A 16,710-nucleotide genomic window follows, 5' to 3' on the forward strand; every position below is an offset into this window, starting at 1 on the left:
TCCTGTTCCATGCTTCAGTCATAGGTTTGAATGAAGTACGAGAAAATAATCCATCCATCTATTTTCTCCCGCTTATCCACTTCAGAGTTGTTGGAGCCTATCCCAGCTACCACAGGACAGGGACAAGTTACCTATGTTAGCAACAGCTGGGCTAATGAAGAGAGACAGACAACCATTCGCACTCACATTCACACCTTTAATTAAAAATGATCAATTAATCAATCCACACTAATGGATTAATAACTGAGAAGAGGAAAAATGACTCAGACAATAGCTCTTAGTTACATGACTGAATCTCTGCAAACACATTTGTCATGGGCTCATCACACTGAAGGATTATCTGCATGCAAGCAAAACCCACCCAAATGGACTGATCAATCAATACATGGACTAAAAGCAAAGCCAGAAAGCCTCCAGTACCAAAAACATCTCTCTGTGCAGATATCGGTTTATAGAAACCAGACAAACATGAACAAACGACAGAAGCAGCCCTGTCACAAGCCCTGAATGAAATCTGACAGCAAATGTCATCAGTCGCTACACTTCCTGTCAGAGGATCCCTGACAACACTCTTCATTTAAGGGAGGGGAGGGCTGCATGGCCACTAGACAGATGACTCGGTGACTTAAAGGTTATAAGTCTGATGCGCAGCGGCCAGCGTGCCCATCAGCAGCAGCACGTCCTCCGCCTGGTCTCTGCAGCACTCTCTCGTCTCTCTCTAGCAGATTAATGTCTCAAATGGCTTAAATGAAATACCAGCGCTGGACTTGAACATTATCCAAGTGTGACAGTTCACCACCCGTGTGTGACATTATCACAGTCACTCCATACAGTCAAAGAGACAAACGACCGAGCCTCTACAAGCCAAGCCTCTCCGTTAGCGAATGGTGCCGCTAGTTAATTATCACCCAATGCCAGATCAATACCCCTCTAACCGGACCATAAATCTGCTGTGGGGTTAAGAGGAACCCATTGTTATGCTCTGTTTAAGCCGTGGGAGCATCTGCAGCACAGAGGCTAGTGATGAATGTGTTGCCGGGGCCCCGTGGGAGCGGGTGTGGGTGACTGTACTGCTTTGGCCCACTTCTATCGGGGCTGAGATCTTAAGCCACTCTGAATAGCGCTCAGATGATCCGTCCTCTGGCATTTTTGATTCTGTGGAGCTTTGTGGTGTGTGCCTTTCATGCTGACTGCTTCAAAGCTGGCTGGGAGATGCAGATAGAGTGAACTCAGGGGGAATGCACAGCCAAAGCATGCTTGAATATGCCTGTTATTCTGTCAAGATGCAGGCCTGCGCATCCTTGTAGCATTTAAGCGCTGCTGTTGTTTTCTGTTTCACTGAGCTGAAACTGAGACTTTAAACTAGAGGTGAGGGAGCTTTTTCAAATCTGTGGAATGATTAAATTCACTTTAGAAATTCACAAACTACTCCTACATTTAAGTCTTTGCTCAAGATTAATTTTTACTCTTCAACCTTTAAGTCAAATTAAACCTTAGACAGGAAGCTGCACTTAAAAACTGCACTAATAATTACAGGAGATCTTTGTTAACGCTGGTTTTACATGTGCTGGAAATATAAAGTTGACCTTGACTTTCATCTTTCAATCTTCTTGGTTCAACTTTTAAATTTAATATTTGCACTAATTAGCACAGTTTCTGAGTGCAACTTCATACCAGAGATCGCCAGCACTAGTTGATAAATTAGGACGTCACAAACTCCCTTTGGTTAACACATTTTCCTCCCAAGCAAAAGATCCCACTTAGACTGCAGTAGGAGACACAAAGCCAGCCCCGTGCACTCCCAGTGCATGTTGATAAATCAGTACCAAATTGAATATGCAAATCTATCCACGATGGCGACCCCTCAGAAATAAGGGAGCAGCTGATAATTGAAAAGATAAAAAATAATTGGGGAAAAAAAACAAAAACAATTATTTATCATCTGTCTTTTTTTGTTCATTTTTGTCACAGAGATGCTCTTTTATCCTCTAAAACCGAACCTCACTCCTCACAAGTCAAGAAAACCGACATTAATATTTAATTCAGTGCTCTGGAAGCACTTTGGTTTTAATTCATTTTTCTTAAACGTTAAATTAATTATGTTTCAAAAGTCACACTGTTGTGTTAAGTATTTATAATCTCAATTCTGATGAAAATCCATGTGTGATTACTGTTTGCTTGCCTTTTGCAACACACCAGGATTCAAGAAGATTAAACGTCCAAACGGCAAAGCCATCTGGTCCGAGATGAGCCCAGGTTGGATTCAGTTTTTTAAAACCAATCTTAACACATGCTCATGGCACTGAAACATAAGAGTGTGTGGGTGGCCTCTGCACAGCCTCTACATTACAGTAACTCAGAGTAGTAGTGAGCTGAGGGTATGAAATGAATAAAAGCATTGAAGCTGAAGTTAAGATACGTTAATTTCCTAAATCTCGGGCACATGGGGTTCAGGCGGGGGGGATGTGATGATTCCTGAAAGTCTCGTTCTGAGGTAATCAAATTCAAATGTCTTGAACCGCAAAACCACTGTCTCCATGGTGACAGCCAGATGTTGTGCAGCGCACATCACCTCCCCACCCCACTCCACATGCAAGCCTCGCTTGAGGGCAGAGTACAGGCATCTGTTACCATTTCCCCCTGCGGCTGCTGAAAATAACCGAGGAGAGACAGGCAACACAAAGACGCAGCCAAGAGTCTGTTCCCGAAGGAAAAAGGCGGATCCTGACGCATTCATACTGCCTGTGTGTACGCACAGCTTTGTGCTGCACATCAAACCAACGGCCTCTTCAAATCCCCACCCCCTCTGGAGCTCCTAAATGGGGACAGCATCAAAAAAAATTACCTTTACTGTGACAAAGCCGTTCATTACAACATCACGTGACCAGGAAATTATCAACAGAGACCAAAGAAGAAGGAAGGGGGCCACAGGAAGCCAAAATATTTCGCCAGAACTAAATACAGTGGAGAGAATTGACCTACTTGACTACAACCAGCGTTTCCCAAATGAGGCGGCTTTTGATTTTGTGACAGTCATAAATTATGATGGAATTGCTCCGTTTTTTTATTATTTATGCATGTAACAAACAAAAAAAAAAAAAGAGAGAAAGAAATCCCATTTTTGAGTTCCTAAACACAAATTTTGCACACGCATCAGAAGTGCTGGAAATTTACATAGTTCATGCACCCCGACAAAATTTCAACAAAGTAGCCCCAGAGCTGTATTTTGCATACATGTGTGCAAAAGTAAAATTCCAAGACATAGCCATCATCTGAACACAACAGGAAGTCTGCCATTTAACGTGCAATTCTGCTGCCATTTCTGCCATTTCCAGGCATTATATGTTAACAAGCTCATTCTAGAGATTTAATCAGATCAACCTTTAATCAGCTCCATCAGCCCAACGATGCTAAACTGCAAAGCCTTTGAGTTTTCATTGAAGAGCATATTTCCAGCACCATGACGTAAAGAAACTGACTCATTCATTCTCTAATCTGCCCCAAGCTTCAAACGCTTGATAAGAGTGCGGACCTGGAGGTGTTTACATGCTAATTTTGAGTCACAGTCATACTGCAACAGGAAATAAGCATTCTGTGATAAACAACATGCTTATGGGCTACATGACATTTTGCATGTTGGTTGTACACAAGATATAGCAACACCCTGCACAATTAATGGCTGTTCTCACCACAAAGTGGACACACAACGTGTTTTGTAAAGCAGATAAACACATATTTGGACTCTGTACTTGAGTTATTCAAGTAAAAGTCTGGTATTTTTAAGAAAGTGATTCAAGGCTGCAGGATCAACATGCATTACCTAAAGTAAAAGTACTCATTATTCAGAATGATCTAAATTACATCATTGGATCATAATTACTGATCTGTACAGTACTTGTATGTCATGTCGTTTTAGCTACCTATAATTAATGATATACTAGTAAATTGATATTTTTAAAAATCTGCAAAATAATAACTTCCTTAAACTTTCAAATAAAAAGGTACTGAGTACAAAATGCACTATTTATGTCCAAAGCACTAGAAGTAAAAAGCTGCATAATACAGAATTTGAAATAACCTATTCTAGCATATCCCAAACACATCTCAAGCCAGAAGCTGCAATCAGCTTTGGGCAAAGGGACTTTTATATGTCCTTTATTAATCCAGGTAAAAAGTGTTTTTTGAAAACAGATTAAAACAGAAACTGCAACAAATAGACCCTTTACAGCCCCGACAGGACTGGATTCATAATAAGGTAAGTATAATAATGTAGTCATATAGATAGAAAAAAGGAAATTCCTTTTTTTCTATATATAAAACCCTCTGTAAAGCCCGTATCTACAGCACTTTTGGCACATTCATATTTCAGGATGGACCTGTGGCCACCTCATGTCCCAATCTGTGGACACACCCCTGTAGGTGACCTTTAATAGTAAACAAAAGCAGGCTGAAACGCAGCTCTCTGACGTTAATGATGAAGACCATCTGCACCGTTTGTCTTTATGTGCTACAATTTAATCCCCACACCAGAATCCCAGAGGTGATTAAGATTCCCCATCCTTTCACTGGCCTTTAATTAGGTGTGCAGCCAACGATGGTGACACGATGTACCCTTACTGTAATTATAAATCTCCTTGTTATCCCCACAGAGGGAAGCAGAGGCAGCCTTTGCTCGTTTCCCCCCCCTGCAAAGCTCCAGCTCTGAGCGGTGAACACTCCTGAAGAACCTCTGAGCAGGGACTGCAGATTTTTGGTTGCAACCTGACTACATGACTGTACATTTATAGCTCAGTTTGGTGAATGACGGTCAGTGTTTCCTGCATGGTGACACTGCCTGCTCTGTGGCCTGTGAGGTGTTTAATCACGCAAGGAGTGCTGATGAGTTATAGCACTGCGAGATCAACTTAAAGAGGTCAAACCTGCTCTAAAAAAAATCATAAATCAAGGCGATAATTGCGTGCACCATTCATACTGAAGCTACATGCTGCAGGAGCGAGCCCAAAACAAGTGTAGAAAAGCTCCGTGGTGAGTGTGAGAAAGACAGAAGAAGGAAAACGAGCGGTCACAAATGAAAGGATCAAAAAACCAAAGCCTGTATCAGTGAATAACAAAGCCGTGCCGGAGCGTTGTGACCTTACCTTGATGTCTGGGAGCATTTGTCTCACTTTGAACGTGGTTTTAGATCCTGTCAACATTTTTCACGACGGCTCAACTCGCACTGAACTGAAGAGCAGGAGCGGACTAAAGCTCGCAGAGTGGATCAAAAAAATCTGTGTTGTTATGAGCTGACGGTCGCGACGTTAGCGCTCTCCTCTTCCCATGTTCAGTCGTTAAAACGCGAAAGAAACGTCCGGGGGCGAGCAGCTACGCTCGGCTAGCCTGTATCACCGGCTGCTGCTACAACTGAGGTGTTCACTGTGGACACGCAAACTATTTTCATCGCTGTTGTCACTGACAGCATCTGAGACTATGACCACACCAAATATTTAAAAAAAAAAAAAGCGAAAGCACAACCTACTGAACTAAGACCGTGAGGACTCTCTTATGAAGTGGCGTGACGGAGAGATGTGTTCACCGTTAACTGGGGCTTTGCTGCCCATTGCGTAGCGCTCTATTTGTTTATGCCTTCGCCATAGTGAAACACACCGGTGGAAAAAACAGAAAAGCCAAGCGCAGCAGCGGTGTGGAGCTTCTTAAAGGCACAGGACATCTTTACTGCCAAATGGAAAGTTAATAAGGGAGGGAAGAAAGACTGTGACAGGAAGTTTTGTCATATTCCTTTGAACAACCGTTTTACCTACTTTCACTTAACCCCTTGAACTCAACACAGAGATATCGTGGTAGAAATGTGAAAACTGGAGTAAAGTGATGACAAGTAACACGCTTAACTTCGTTTTTCATGACTCACAGACTACTTTAATCATATTTTAATATACTTTCGTCTCTTCTCTCTTCTCTTTCACTTCTTACCTTAACCAGTCGAGGCCCATGGTATTTTTCAGGTTAAAAAGGGGTTCTTCCTCCCCACTGCCATCGAGTGTTTTCTCATAGAGAAACATTTGATCATTGGGACTCTTTCTCTAATAATGTAATGTTTACCTTACAATATGAAACTCATTAATATCTGTTCTTGTGAACTGGCATTATGTAAGTTAAAATGAATTAAATGCAATGCGCAAATGTAAAGCGGGAAAAATAATCTGTACTGACCTAAAAATATCTGTTAAAAATGAAACATTGGGATAAATTACATTACTGCTACAGTATCTATAATACTTTATGATAATCAGGACTCTAAGCATGGTATCAGGCCTCTGTTCTAACATCACAAAATGTGATTCTATCTTTAGCTCTGCTGTACCCAGACTACTTTAAATCCAGTGTACAGTACCACATTGTGCTAACTCCCAGTTTTGTGTTTACCCATAAAAGTAGAACCAATTTTTAAATGTATCTTTAGTTATTTTGTCACTAGCACCTTGTGGCAAAGCACCAAATTTGTTTTATATTTCTTTATTTTAATCTGCAGAAAAAATACCAAAGACAACACACTTTGACCGACATAAAATATTTTGCCACAACAAGGCGATTCCCAGAGAGCTAATAACTGAAGGCTTAATCTCACCATGGTAAAGTCAATTTTGAGGAAGCTGAGCAAGTGGAAGACAAAAGAAGTGACAGGTCTTGGTGCGCCATGAAATACCACCCAGAAAAGATCTGATTGGCAACGGATTTGTTTTACAACTTGACAATGATCCCAAACACACTGCAAGTACAGTGAATAAAAAACACACACACATACACAATGGGAAATTATCAGCCACAGATTGACCTTTCCAGAGTCCACACTTCAACATTATGGAAGCAGTGTGGGGTCATCATGACAAAGGCTACAACAAAAAGGCAGCCAACATCCAAAGAAGAACAAAAGAAATATTCCTCAAGAATACCTAAAGAAATTACAAAAAATCTGCCTAGTTTTGGCCTGTATACTGTGTTTCTGTGTATGTTTACACATGTCAGTGGAGTATGTCCATGAGACATATGTTATAAATGTACCAGCTGTTCTTTAAATATGTGTAATTTTACAAGAAATAGTTATTTTAAGAAAAGAAGAAAATACATCAGTATTGCAAACTTCTTATTAGGGTTTGTGTTTGTGCACAGTAGTGCCAAAGCTGACCTCTGTGCGTGTTTATTTTCATACAGATGAAAACTGTTTTAAGTTCATATGAAGAAAATTCGACTAGTTTGGCCTTAAATGTTTCCAAGAAAACAATGAATGAATCACATTTGTCAAGTTCTTTGGTCTGGAAACTGTAGCAGAGCCACTGAGCCAACATCTATTTAAAAAAAAAAAAAAAAAATAGAAATTAATCTCTCTGCTGTTAGAAACCAGAAAAAAGAAGAGAACAATCCTGCTAGTTTACCTTCTTTTTGTATCCTTTTCTGATCCTGTTGCAGAGTCCTCTCCTCTCTCATCCAAACCTGAGCAAATAAAGCGTCAGTCTCTCTTTCAGACAAACAGAAAACCTATTTAGAGGAAATTCCTTTCCAGCGAGAACAGGGAAAGTCTGAATAGTGTAGAGCGACACTGAGCCCTGCTCAACAGGTGGGGAGAACGTGTCCCTGTGAACTATAATAGAGAGAGGTCTGGATTTTTTACCACATGGGAAACTGTTCAATATTACATAAGGGTCTCCGATTTCTCTGATATATAAAACAGTCCCAGACACAGGACCGTGCATCATCTGAGCTGGAGTTATTCAGCGATGTATAATGCAGCAAGGTTAAGATGAAACACACAAGTATTAACACAATGAAAACTGCTGAGTTTATTCTGTTTCAGTGAAATCTCTTTGTGTTTCTTCTAAACTACTTTAATAAACTCCTGATAAAGTGAGTGGTCTGAAACTGTGTGGGTCTTTTGTACTTACACTCAGGGGTGGGAGGGATTTGGTGCCCTGCTTTTGGAGGATGTTTTCTGGGAGCTGCCCAGTTATAGGAAAACCGTAAACCCCGACTGTATGAACTTAGGTTAATGACAGAATACAAAAGAAGAAATTTCTGTGATTGCAGTCATGATCAATTAAGAGTACAATATGCCAGATTTTAGCTCAATCTGTAAAATGACGCAATAATGTTAAAAATGCACTTTTTTTTCTGACTAAGACTCAGAAGAAATATTGATTTTAATAATGATTTCTGATCATGCTGATGAAAGCCATGAGCTAAAACAGGGCACTCTAAGAATAAGTTGTTTTATGTAAGTGTTGCAGAGTTTTGGCTTATTTTTCCTCCTTTATGTACCTTAAGTAGGTTTGTGCCAGAAACTTCTATTGCTTTAAAGGTGTTTGGGACCATCCTTAACGACCCTCTGCCCCTTTGAGTCAGTTGTACAGTTGATGTGGTTCATGAATCTGAGTGGGATCGATGCCTCTTTGGTGAGGTGAGAATGACTTGTTGATGACTGTTCTGTGCTTGGTCCCCCAATTTAGGTTTAAGGTGTATGGACTCAATTCTGCAGTTCTTCAACATTATGGATTCATTTCATAGCACAAACTTTGTGGCTTTACCTTTTACAACTAAAGAATTTGGAGATTTTTTACAAAAGAAACTTTGCTTATGAAAAGCACATGAAAGAGAAAACAAAGCTTTCTTTAATACAATGAGAATTTATTCAAACGGTGCAAAAAAATTAATAATTATAATAATAATAACAACCTAACATAAAATCTGATGTTCTTTCTGTCCAGATTGCACTGTCACACAGCCTTAGAGCTCTCCTCTCAAAACTAAAAGGAAAAAAGAAAAATATTTATTCGATAAAAATAAAATAAAATAAAACCAACTAAAATACCAGGACAGCTGAAATTAAGCTCAGATAATGCACAAATTTGGTAGAATGTTTTGCCATTTACATGCAACATTTTCAGTCCCATGCAACTCAAAAGTATTCCATGTTAATGTTTCTGAGGAGGAATCTTCTGCTCTCACAGAAACGACAGTGTCAACGATATAGAAAAATATAATCGGATCGGTTTTGTCACCAAACTAATTCTGAGCCATTTCTCTTCTGGTTTGGAGGAAATGAGCTGGGTCAATATCACCTGGCACAGGAAATGGTTGCTGCAGCAAATAAAACCTCATTTACAAATTAAAAAAAAAAAAAAAAAAAAAGGGCAATAAAATAAAAGCCAGACTGCTAGACAATTAGCCATGTGAGAAAGAACATCCTAAAATCATTTCAACTAAACATTCCACAAGGAACCCTATTTAAAAAAAAAACTCACTATAAATATATATTCTCGAATTATTAGGTCAGCATTGAGGAAATTAGTTTGCAATGAGAGAGCCTCGAGTATGAAAAGGCTCGTCTGCGGGGTCACCTTCAACAGCCAAAATGTCTTTATTCCTAACGCCAGTTATACCCCAAATACAGCCTCTTACAATCCCGACCTGTTTTCATGTCCAACAATATACATTCTTACCCTTTAAAAACACTGTAAAACTTTGGGCTTACAAAAATAACTCCGAACATATTTATACATCCTCTCACTGTTTTTTTTTTTTCTTCAATACAAAAAAAGTGTTCGTAGCCTGTAAAGTCTGATGTTTTACATGTTTCTGAGGCATCCATGTCATTGCAAAAAAATGAAATTGAAAAAAGGTTTGTAAGCTAATTATTACTATGGAGGGAAGGAAAGGGTATGCACACATACACATAAAAAAATAATTAAATTTAAAAAACAAAAAACAAAACAGGCATCAGCACTCAGAGAAACGCTTGCCGGTCGGGTCTCATCTCAATGAAAACAAATCCACTTTCATGAACACATGATGACACACAAACACAGCAAATGCCTTTTGGGAAAGAGCGAAACGTCAGTGTTTTAATGTTGTTAAAGCTATAAAGCACAGCAAAAAGAAAAAAGCTGAAGAAATTCTGGTCCTTTGACCAGCATTAGAGAAAATACTGTGTTACACAGAGTGAAATTAAGCCTGAAGAAATTAGTCAGAAACATTTGGTTTTTGTGTGTTTGCAGGTTTGCAGGAGAGAAAAGAACAAACCAAGAAAAACGAAAGAAGGGCGCCCTCGTTTGGAAGAGGCAGTGTATTGCAGACTGAATTGTGCTTCTCTAAAGCCCTTTGCAGACACCCTGATCCTTTTCTGTAAAGGTCACAACAGCAAATCTACGAGGCCAACTGCCAGTTGAGGTTTAGGTTTAGGTATGCTTTCTTTTGAGGCCGGTCACGTGGGAGCCAGCTGTGCTCCAGCTGCAGGTGAGGATTACTGTATTCTTTTAGGTTTAGTAAGTAATGTGGGAATTGTACTAAAATGAAAACATTGACTGACACTAGCTCAGCTCATCAGAGGAAACCAGAAACACAAATTACAGCCACGTCACGACATCTCTGACTGTGTTACTTATTTGATACTTCTTTCTTTACTCAGTCCAGAAGAGACAGACCTCTTTCTCTGAATCTGATGTGGCGGTTCAGACTGCGAATTAAACACAGACTTCTCGAGCTGACGTAAAGTATTTTGCACATATGGATGTACACAGTGGATCTCTCCATCAGTGTCGCCAGTGTTAGAAAGCAATAACAGCATGATGTCAAGTATCTCACGTCTGAAAAGGACAAGAGTACAACAACCAGAGTTGCTCTGTCAAAGTTAATCACCATAGCTTAATTACAGGGGGAAATAATAAATGTTAGAAATTAATTTGTCAACAACTAAAACAGTCTTAAAGGAAAAAAGAAGAAGAAAAAAATCAAACTGAACACTTCATCAGACTCATGAAATAATTTGCTGCGTTTTGGGTACAGAATTTGTGAAAACTGCAGGCAAGCAGTGGATACTTGAAGTCGGCCTCTTGGTTTGCAAATGCTGAAAAAAGGCAACTGGGACACTGAGCGAGATGGTGACACCATCTTCTGCGTCCTGCAACGAAAATCTTCTGACCCGTGGTCTCTGACTTCCCAGAACCAGAGGTGGCAGTGTCTGCACCAACTAAAAACCAGTAAAGCTCTGAGTTCACAGACATCAGGAAAAGTGCTCAAATTTGTGCAAAAACAACCAACTTTGACAGACCGAATGCAAAAATAAAAAACAAAAACAAAAAAAGCTTCAGCAGAACCTCTGAATTTGCAGTAAATAGCCAAACCAATAAGCAGCTAATTAATCAGAACACCATATTAATTAAAATTTCAGGGGTGACCACATAAAACATGTTTTACATTTCTAAACCTTCAGAGAGAACAGAGGGAAAATATTATAAAATTAATATTTAAAAAAAAAAAATAACCAGAATTTGTTAATACGATGTCAGTTTCTCACATCCAGGCGAGTGTTTGTGTCAGTTTGCGTCATGGAGAGAGAAATCGCCACTGATTAACGCAGCATGTTTGGTAACAAAGCCATAAATTTTCTCCTAAAAATCCCAAAATGTGCTTACTCATGTTCAACTAAATTAAGTTATTGACTGTTGTCTCCAAAAATCTGCTGTTCTGAACGTTAAGTTTCATCTCACATTTCACATATTATTGCATCTCGAGGCCACACAAACATCAACCATTGTAACAGGAAACAGGAAGACCCGAGTACAAAAAGAAAAACATTCCAACAAACAGAAGAAATACTCTGGACCGGGACAGTACCTTACCATCGTACTATGTTTCTATCTTGTCTTTGATCTATGATGCCTGGTCAATCATGTGACCTGGTCAATAGCTCTTAATATTAAAGAAAAAAGAGGGGGGGGGGCTGACATCTTCATAATCCAATTTACAGCATTGGACAAAAATGCAGATTTTTTTTAAGTGATAGTTACTTTGCCCGAATGAGTGCAGTGCAGAGCAGTCGTCTTAAACGCGTTCTGTAACATTAGCACCGCAGCAGCCTACAGAACGCTTATCATGAGCATCACACGACAGTTTCAGTGTGCATTTTATGCGACAAAAGAGGAAAAAAAAGCAACTCGACGAGGATTAATTGTGCTGTTTCCCGAGGTACAAGCATCTAATGATAATAGTGTTAATATCTGTATCTGTAACACTGAAATCACCTTATAACCAGACGTGACTTCAAACATCCCTTAATGAACCAATCCAATCATCACAGAATAGAAATGGAGCAGAGACACTCACGCCTTTTCCGTTTGTGCTTGCATCTCTGTTTATGTTGTAGTGTAAGTATTACTTAGTGTGGATGTGTGTTCTGTACATGTATTGATGAGTGTCATGTATGATGCCTGCCATATACATTCGCTCCACTAGGAGGAGATAGTAGCAAGGCGTTCCAACTCCAAGACTTGAGGAGAGTTTGTAGTTCTCTCTCCCACACGCGCACACACACGCGCACACACACAGACACACACACTCGTACACAACGCCTGCATAAGAGCCACAGCAAAATGTAACAGAAGTGCAGTTTACTCTACGGTCTAACGTGACCCTGGCAGTCAAAGACCACCTTGTGTATCCTGTAGTTATGTAGCCTCACTTGGTACTTTCAACAGGTAATGACACAGCTAAGAATAAAAGATGAGGGAGGTGGTTGCCCTGTCCCTCGTCCATCCACAGGCTGATCCGCTCCAGTCGTGAAAAAGGCCACTCGTCAAATTCAAGCCACAACGGGGTCTGCTCAGAACCTGTGGATGGCCGGTTCTGTCTCCCTCTTCTTCAGCTCTTCCCGGTAACAGTAGGAGCAGTAGTTGCCCGTCTCGGGGTGTCCGTAGTAGTTGCAGTTGGGTGTCCGACAGCGGCTGGACTGCAGGCCGGCCAATCCGCTGGCACTGCCCAACGAGTAGTGTCTGACAGGGGGCTGCCCGTTCCGACAGTCTAGATTGGAGCTCATGTCCCGGAAGCCGTTGGTGTAGTTCCCAGTGGTGAGTTCAGCCCCGGGGTAGTCCGGTGGGTCGAATTCGGGGGGATATGAGGGTGCGAGGCGGGAAGGACTGAGGGAGGAGGGGCCTTGCGAGTTATTGTACTGGGGATGGGAGGGAGGCTGTGCAGTGGGGCCGTGCCGGGGGAGGGTTGCATACGAGGGGAGGCCAGGGTAAGAGATTGCCGAGGAGCCACCAGCTAGCTGGCGTCGATTATCAACGTAGCTATGCATGTGAAGATGCTGGGTCAGGGGGGCTGCAGGAAGAGGCTGGTCAATGAAGGAGGGCCTGGGGATGGGCACAACAGCCGAGTACATAGAGGGACTCAAAGGAGACAGCTTAAGCGTGTTGAAGGAAGGCGACGAGTTCTCCGATAGCTCCTCTTTGGGCTCGTAAGGCCGGTAACTTAGCTCTGAACAACCAACCACCTCCTTCTTGGGGGGTTGGAGGCTGTTAGCGATGCTTTTCCTCTCTGCCTCGCGGCGCTGTTGTTCCTGCTCAGCCCGGAAGCGCTCCTCTGCATCGGCGAGGTAACGCTGGATCATCTCCTCCTGGAAGGGCTGCCTGTTGCTGGTGGTGAGAAGGCTGGCAAAGATGAACTTCCTCTCCCCCTGCATGGCGGCCCGCAGGATGCCGAGGCTGACCTTCACATCGGCGCTGTACTTGTAGGGCTCGCTCTCAGTGCTGCTCCCACCACTGCTGCTCATGCTGCTCCCGGCTCCATTGAGACGCTCGCTGCCCGAGGAGGGAGAGCCTTTCCCAGAATCCTCAGAGGCGTGGGCAGAAGGCGAGCTATCCTTGCTGCCCTTCCTCCCTCTAAATGAGCCTTTCTTCTTCTCCCCACCCTCTTGCTTGGCACCTCCAGCTCCAACATTTTTTCCTGGCATCAGCCCACCCACGTTTTTCTTAAACTTGCTGCCCAGGCTCTTTCCAAAACTGCCAAGCTTATTGGCCACAGAGTCTGCCCTCTTCTTGTCTTTATCCTTGTCCTTCTCCTTCTTGGTTTTGTCCTTCCCTGCTGATCCACTGCTGGATGAACTAGATGAAGAGGAGGAGCTGTTCTTGGCCAAAGATCCCCCTCCATTGACTGTTGATCCTGTGGTTGTGTCTCCGTTGCCATTGGAGCTGCTGCTGACAGACTCCTTGTCTGATTCTCCGGAGTCAGGAGGCGACCGGGCATCTTCTCCAGCTGATGCCGTAGGAGACTCCGGCTGGGCCAGCGGGGCTTGCTGCAACAAACAAAGCAGAACAAGTTCTAGTGAAAAAAATTGCAGACCAGTAGGAGAAAATTATACAACTATATAACCAAGGTCCACCACATTTATGGCAGAAGAAAGGTATGAAGAAAGTGGAAAAAGTGATTCAAGAAGCTCTTTTTTGCTCCCAAATGCTGAAAGAAAAAAAAAAAAACATGTCCAGATGTCATTTAACTTCTACAAACACGACCTGCAGTGATGCAGTGACCGAAATCAGATAAATGCACCATTTTTCAGAAACTAAGCCATCACATGGCTATCCTGTGGAAACAGAAAGACTCCCTCTAACAACACAGGGCTTCATGTAAGCTGCCATTCCTTGTAGCATAACCATGAAACTGCTATGAACTTGCTCGTCCGAGCTTCCTGACGTTACCACATGGGACACAAGAGGAGCTTTGTGATAGTGTTTACATGGCGTGACTTTTTGACCTGAACGGGCCACTGTTGTTTGTTTTCACATATACAGCAGTCAGAGGGAGAGCTGGCCCAAAGGAAAAGGAAAGAAATTCTGCTCTTGTTTGTAATAATTGAAGGAATTAACATTCATCACCAACCCCTGAAGCATTTATCTGATTACATCAGGATTTAGTTCCTTTTCTAATAACCCAAAACCAGATTTGTCTGGCAAAGTATTAAAGAAGTCTTCAATTCTGAGCCATCTTCCTCAGCTAACTTGTCAGCCATTTCACAAGAAGTGCTGGATTAAAAATCCTTACCTCGCATGGCAGGGGCAGCCAGGTGACCGTCATGTAGCTGTGCAACATCTGGAGCTTGGCCTCCAAAGAAAGAGCCACACTGGGTCGAAGGGGGAAGGAAAGGGAGAGAGAGAGAAAAACAAGGTAAAGTTCAGTGAGAGGGAACTTTCTGCCAGGGCTTCCTGTGCTAATGGAAAAGTAATTACTGTTGTTGTTTGGGTAGCCGATCACGTTATTTTTATAATGTAACAGCGTTTTTGTCATTACACAGACAACGGTCATGAGCTGGATTCTAAAGCATCATAATAACGGGCAGAAAAATAGATACAAAACAAGCTGCAAAGGGAAGTCAACAACAAAAACACAGAAGAGAGATTTAGGTCTTACAGTGAGAACAAGATGTGAAAGCATAAAAACAGAACATAAGTTGTTTCATGTGATAAATGCCAGTCAGTTGCCTTCTTAGAGTGAACCTACATCTACAGCTATATCTATCAAATAAGGAGGTTGGCATACGTATAAGTGATCCCTGGTGAGCCTAAAGTTCAGGCTTCAGCTGCTGTAAATGTTCAATTTCTGATGTTTTTTTTTTTTCATTTTTGGTTCTGAATGATGTCATTAAGCAACAATGTCTCTAATATGGTCACCTCGGATACGCAGCATTGTCGTTAATCATAAGAAAGCTGGGCAATACTTTTAATTGCTCATAAATAAACAGTAACAAGTAAATTTTGCCATTTAATGTAACATTCACTGTATTTTTTTTCTTTTGTTGTAAATTTGCCCTGTGAGATTAGTAATGTTGAGGAGATGCTGATTAATTGCACCATTATTCGAATAAGTCAAGGAAATACTTATTTCTTGTCTTATTTCTTCTATTTTATTCTTTACTTGTGTGTGAATCTGCATACTCCATTTTTCACTTTCCTGCTGGAACACATGAATTTCCTTAATGAGGATAATAAAGGATATTTCTATTATTTCCATTTCTATTAATAACAGCATAACAACAGACTGAGGACAGCTAAACACTGCAGTGCATCTATAAATATAATTGTGGTTGGCTTTTAAAAAACTGAAATTTATATTACTATTACTTGTTTTACAAATGTTAAAAAGACAGATGTCTTTTTCCCCCCATGTTTTACAATCGTAAACAAGCAAATAGCTTCAAGTACGTGACATATACAAGCGTGTGTGCATGTCATCAAAATCTGCCTCGAAGACTCGCCTCCATCTCACCCTGCCCCTAGCATCCTCCTCTGTCACGCCAACAGTCTGCATGTCCTCCGTCACTGTATCCATGAATCTTATCTGAGGTGTTCTTTTCTCCTCCTACCAGGCAGCTCCACGTACATCATCTGTCTAATATATCCACTGTCCCTCCTCTGCACATGTCCAAACAATCTCAGCCTTGCCTCGCTCGACCTGAGCCGTCCCTCTGATGCACTGACTTCTAATCCTGTCATTCCTGTTCACTCCAAGTAAAAATCTTAACATCCTTGGCTCGGCTCTGCCTCCTCTTTTTTTTCTTTTTCTTTTTAGTGCCACCATGACCAAACCACCCATCATAGCAGGTCTTATTACCATCTTGTAAACCTGCCCTTTCACTCAGATAAGCCATCTTTCTCACTGCCTATCAACTCACAATTAATGATGGGTATTATAAAGTGTGACCAAAAGTCACTTTAAAATAAGCTCCTGTACAAAATAAGGAATTAATCCAAACAGTGACTCACAGAAAGCTGCTCTGTCAGAGTCCCCGAGTACAAAGACTGAGCTGGAAATAATGAGAATACGTGCTCTTTAAAGGTAAAGTTAAAATAAAGTAAGTAAAGACTCACATGGATCTAAATGGTGGAGTAA

At 41.4% G+C, this 16,710-nt stretch overlaps 2 protein-coding genes across 6 annotated transcripts in view; both read right to left on the minus strand.

Annotated features, from left to right (window-relative positions):
• The window catches only part of mtmr11 (myotubularin related protein 11), a 40,540-nt gene extending 31,992 nt beyond the window's left edge, over positions 1-8,548 (minus strand). The window contains exon 1 of one of the 2 annotated variants that reach the window (XM_042221309.1): positions 7,431-8,548. Coding sequence is in view for 1 of the 2 variants with exons in the window: in XM_014333998.2 (XP_014189484.1) it covers positions 5,139-5,195 (57 nt within the window). In the remaining variant the exon portion in view is untranslated. Of the gene's footprint in view, positions 1-5,138; positions 5,810-7,430 lie in introns of those variants that run through there. The other variant, XM_014333998.2, reaches the window with a different exon arrangement.
• A 2,749-nt stretch (positions 8,549-11,297) lies between these two features.
• otud7b (OTU deubiquitinase 7B) overlaps positions 11,298-16,710 on the minus strand; it is a 42,048-nt gene continuing 36,635 nt past the window's right edge. For 2 of the 4 annotated variants that reach the window (XM_042221306.1, XM_042221307.1), the window contains exons 11-13: positions 15,736-15,792; positions 14,866-14,944; positions 11,298-14,119 (exon numbers count right to left, since the gene is read on the minus strand). In XM_042221306.1, coding sequence (XP_042077240.1) covers positions 12,650-14,119; positions 14,866-14,944; positions 15,736-15,792 — 1,606 coding nt within the window. In that variant the 3' untranslated portion in view covers positions 11,298-12,649. The remainder of the gene's footprint in view (positions 14,120-14,865; positions 14,945-15,735; positions 15,793-16,710) is intronic. The other 2 variants (XM_005923685.3, XM_005923686.3) reach the window with 1 other exon arrangement.

Source organism: Haplochromis burtoni, unplaced genomic scaffold (genome assembly GCF_018398535.1).
Source record: "Haplochromis burtoni strain Fernald_Lab_line unplaced genomic scaffold, NCSU_Asbu1 Contig_64, whole genome shotgun sequence".
Taxonomy (NCBI): Eukaryota; Metazoa; Chordata; class Actinopteri; order Cichliformes; family Cichlidae; genus Haplochromis; species Haplochromis burtoni.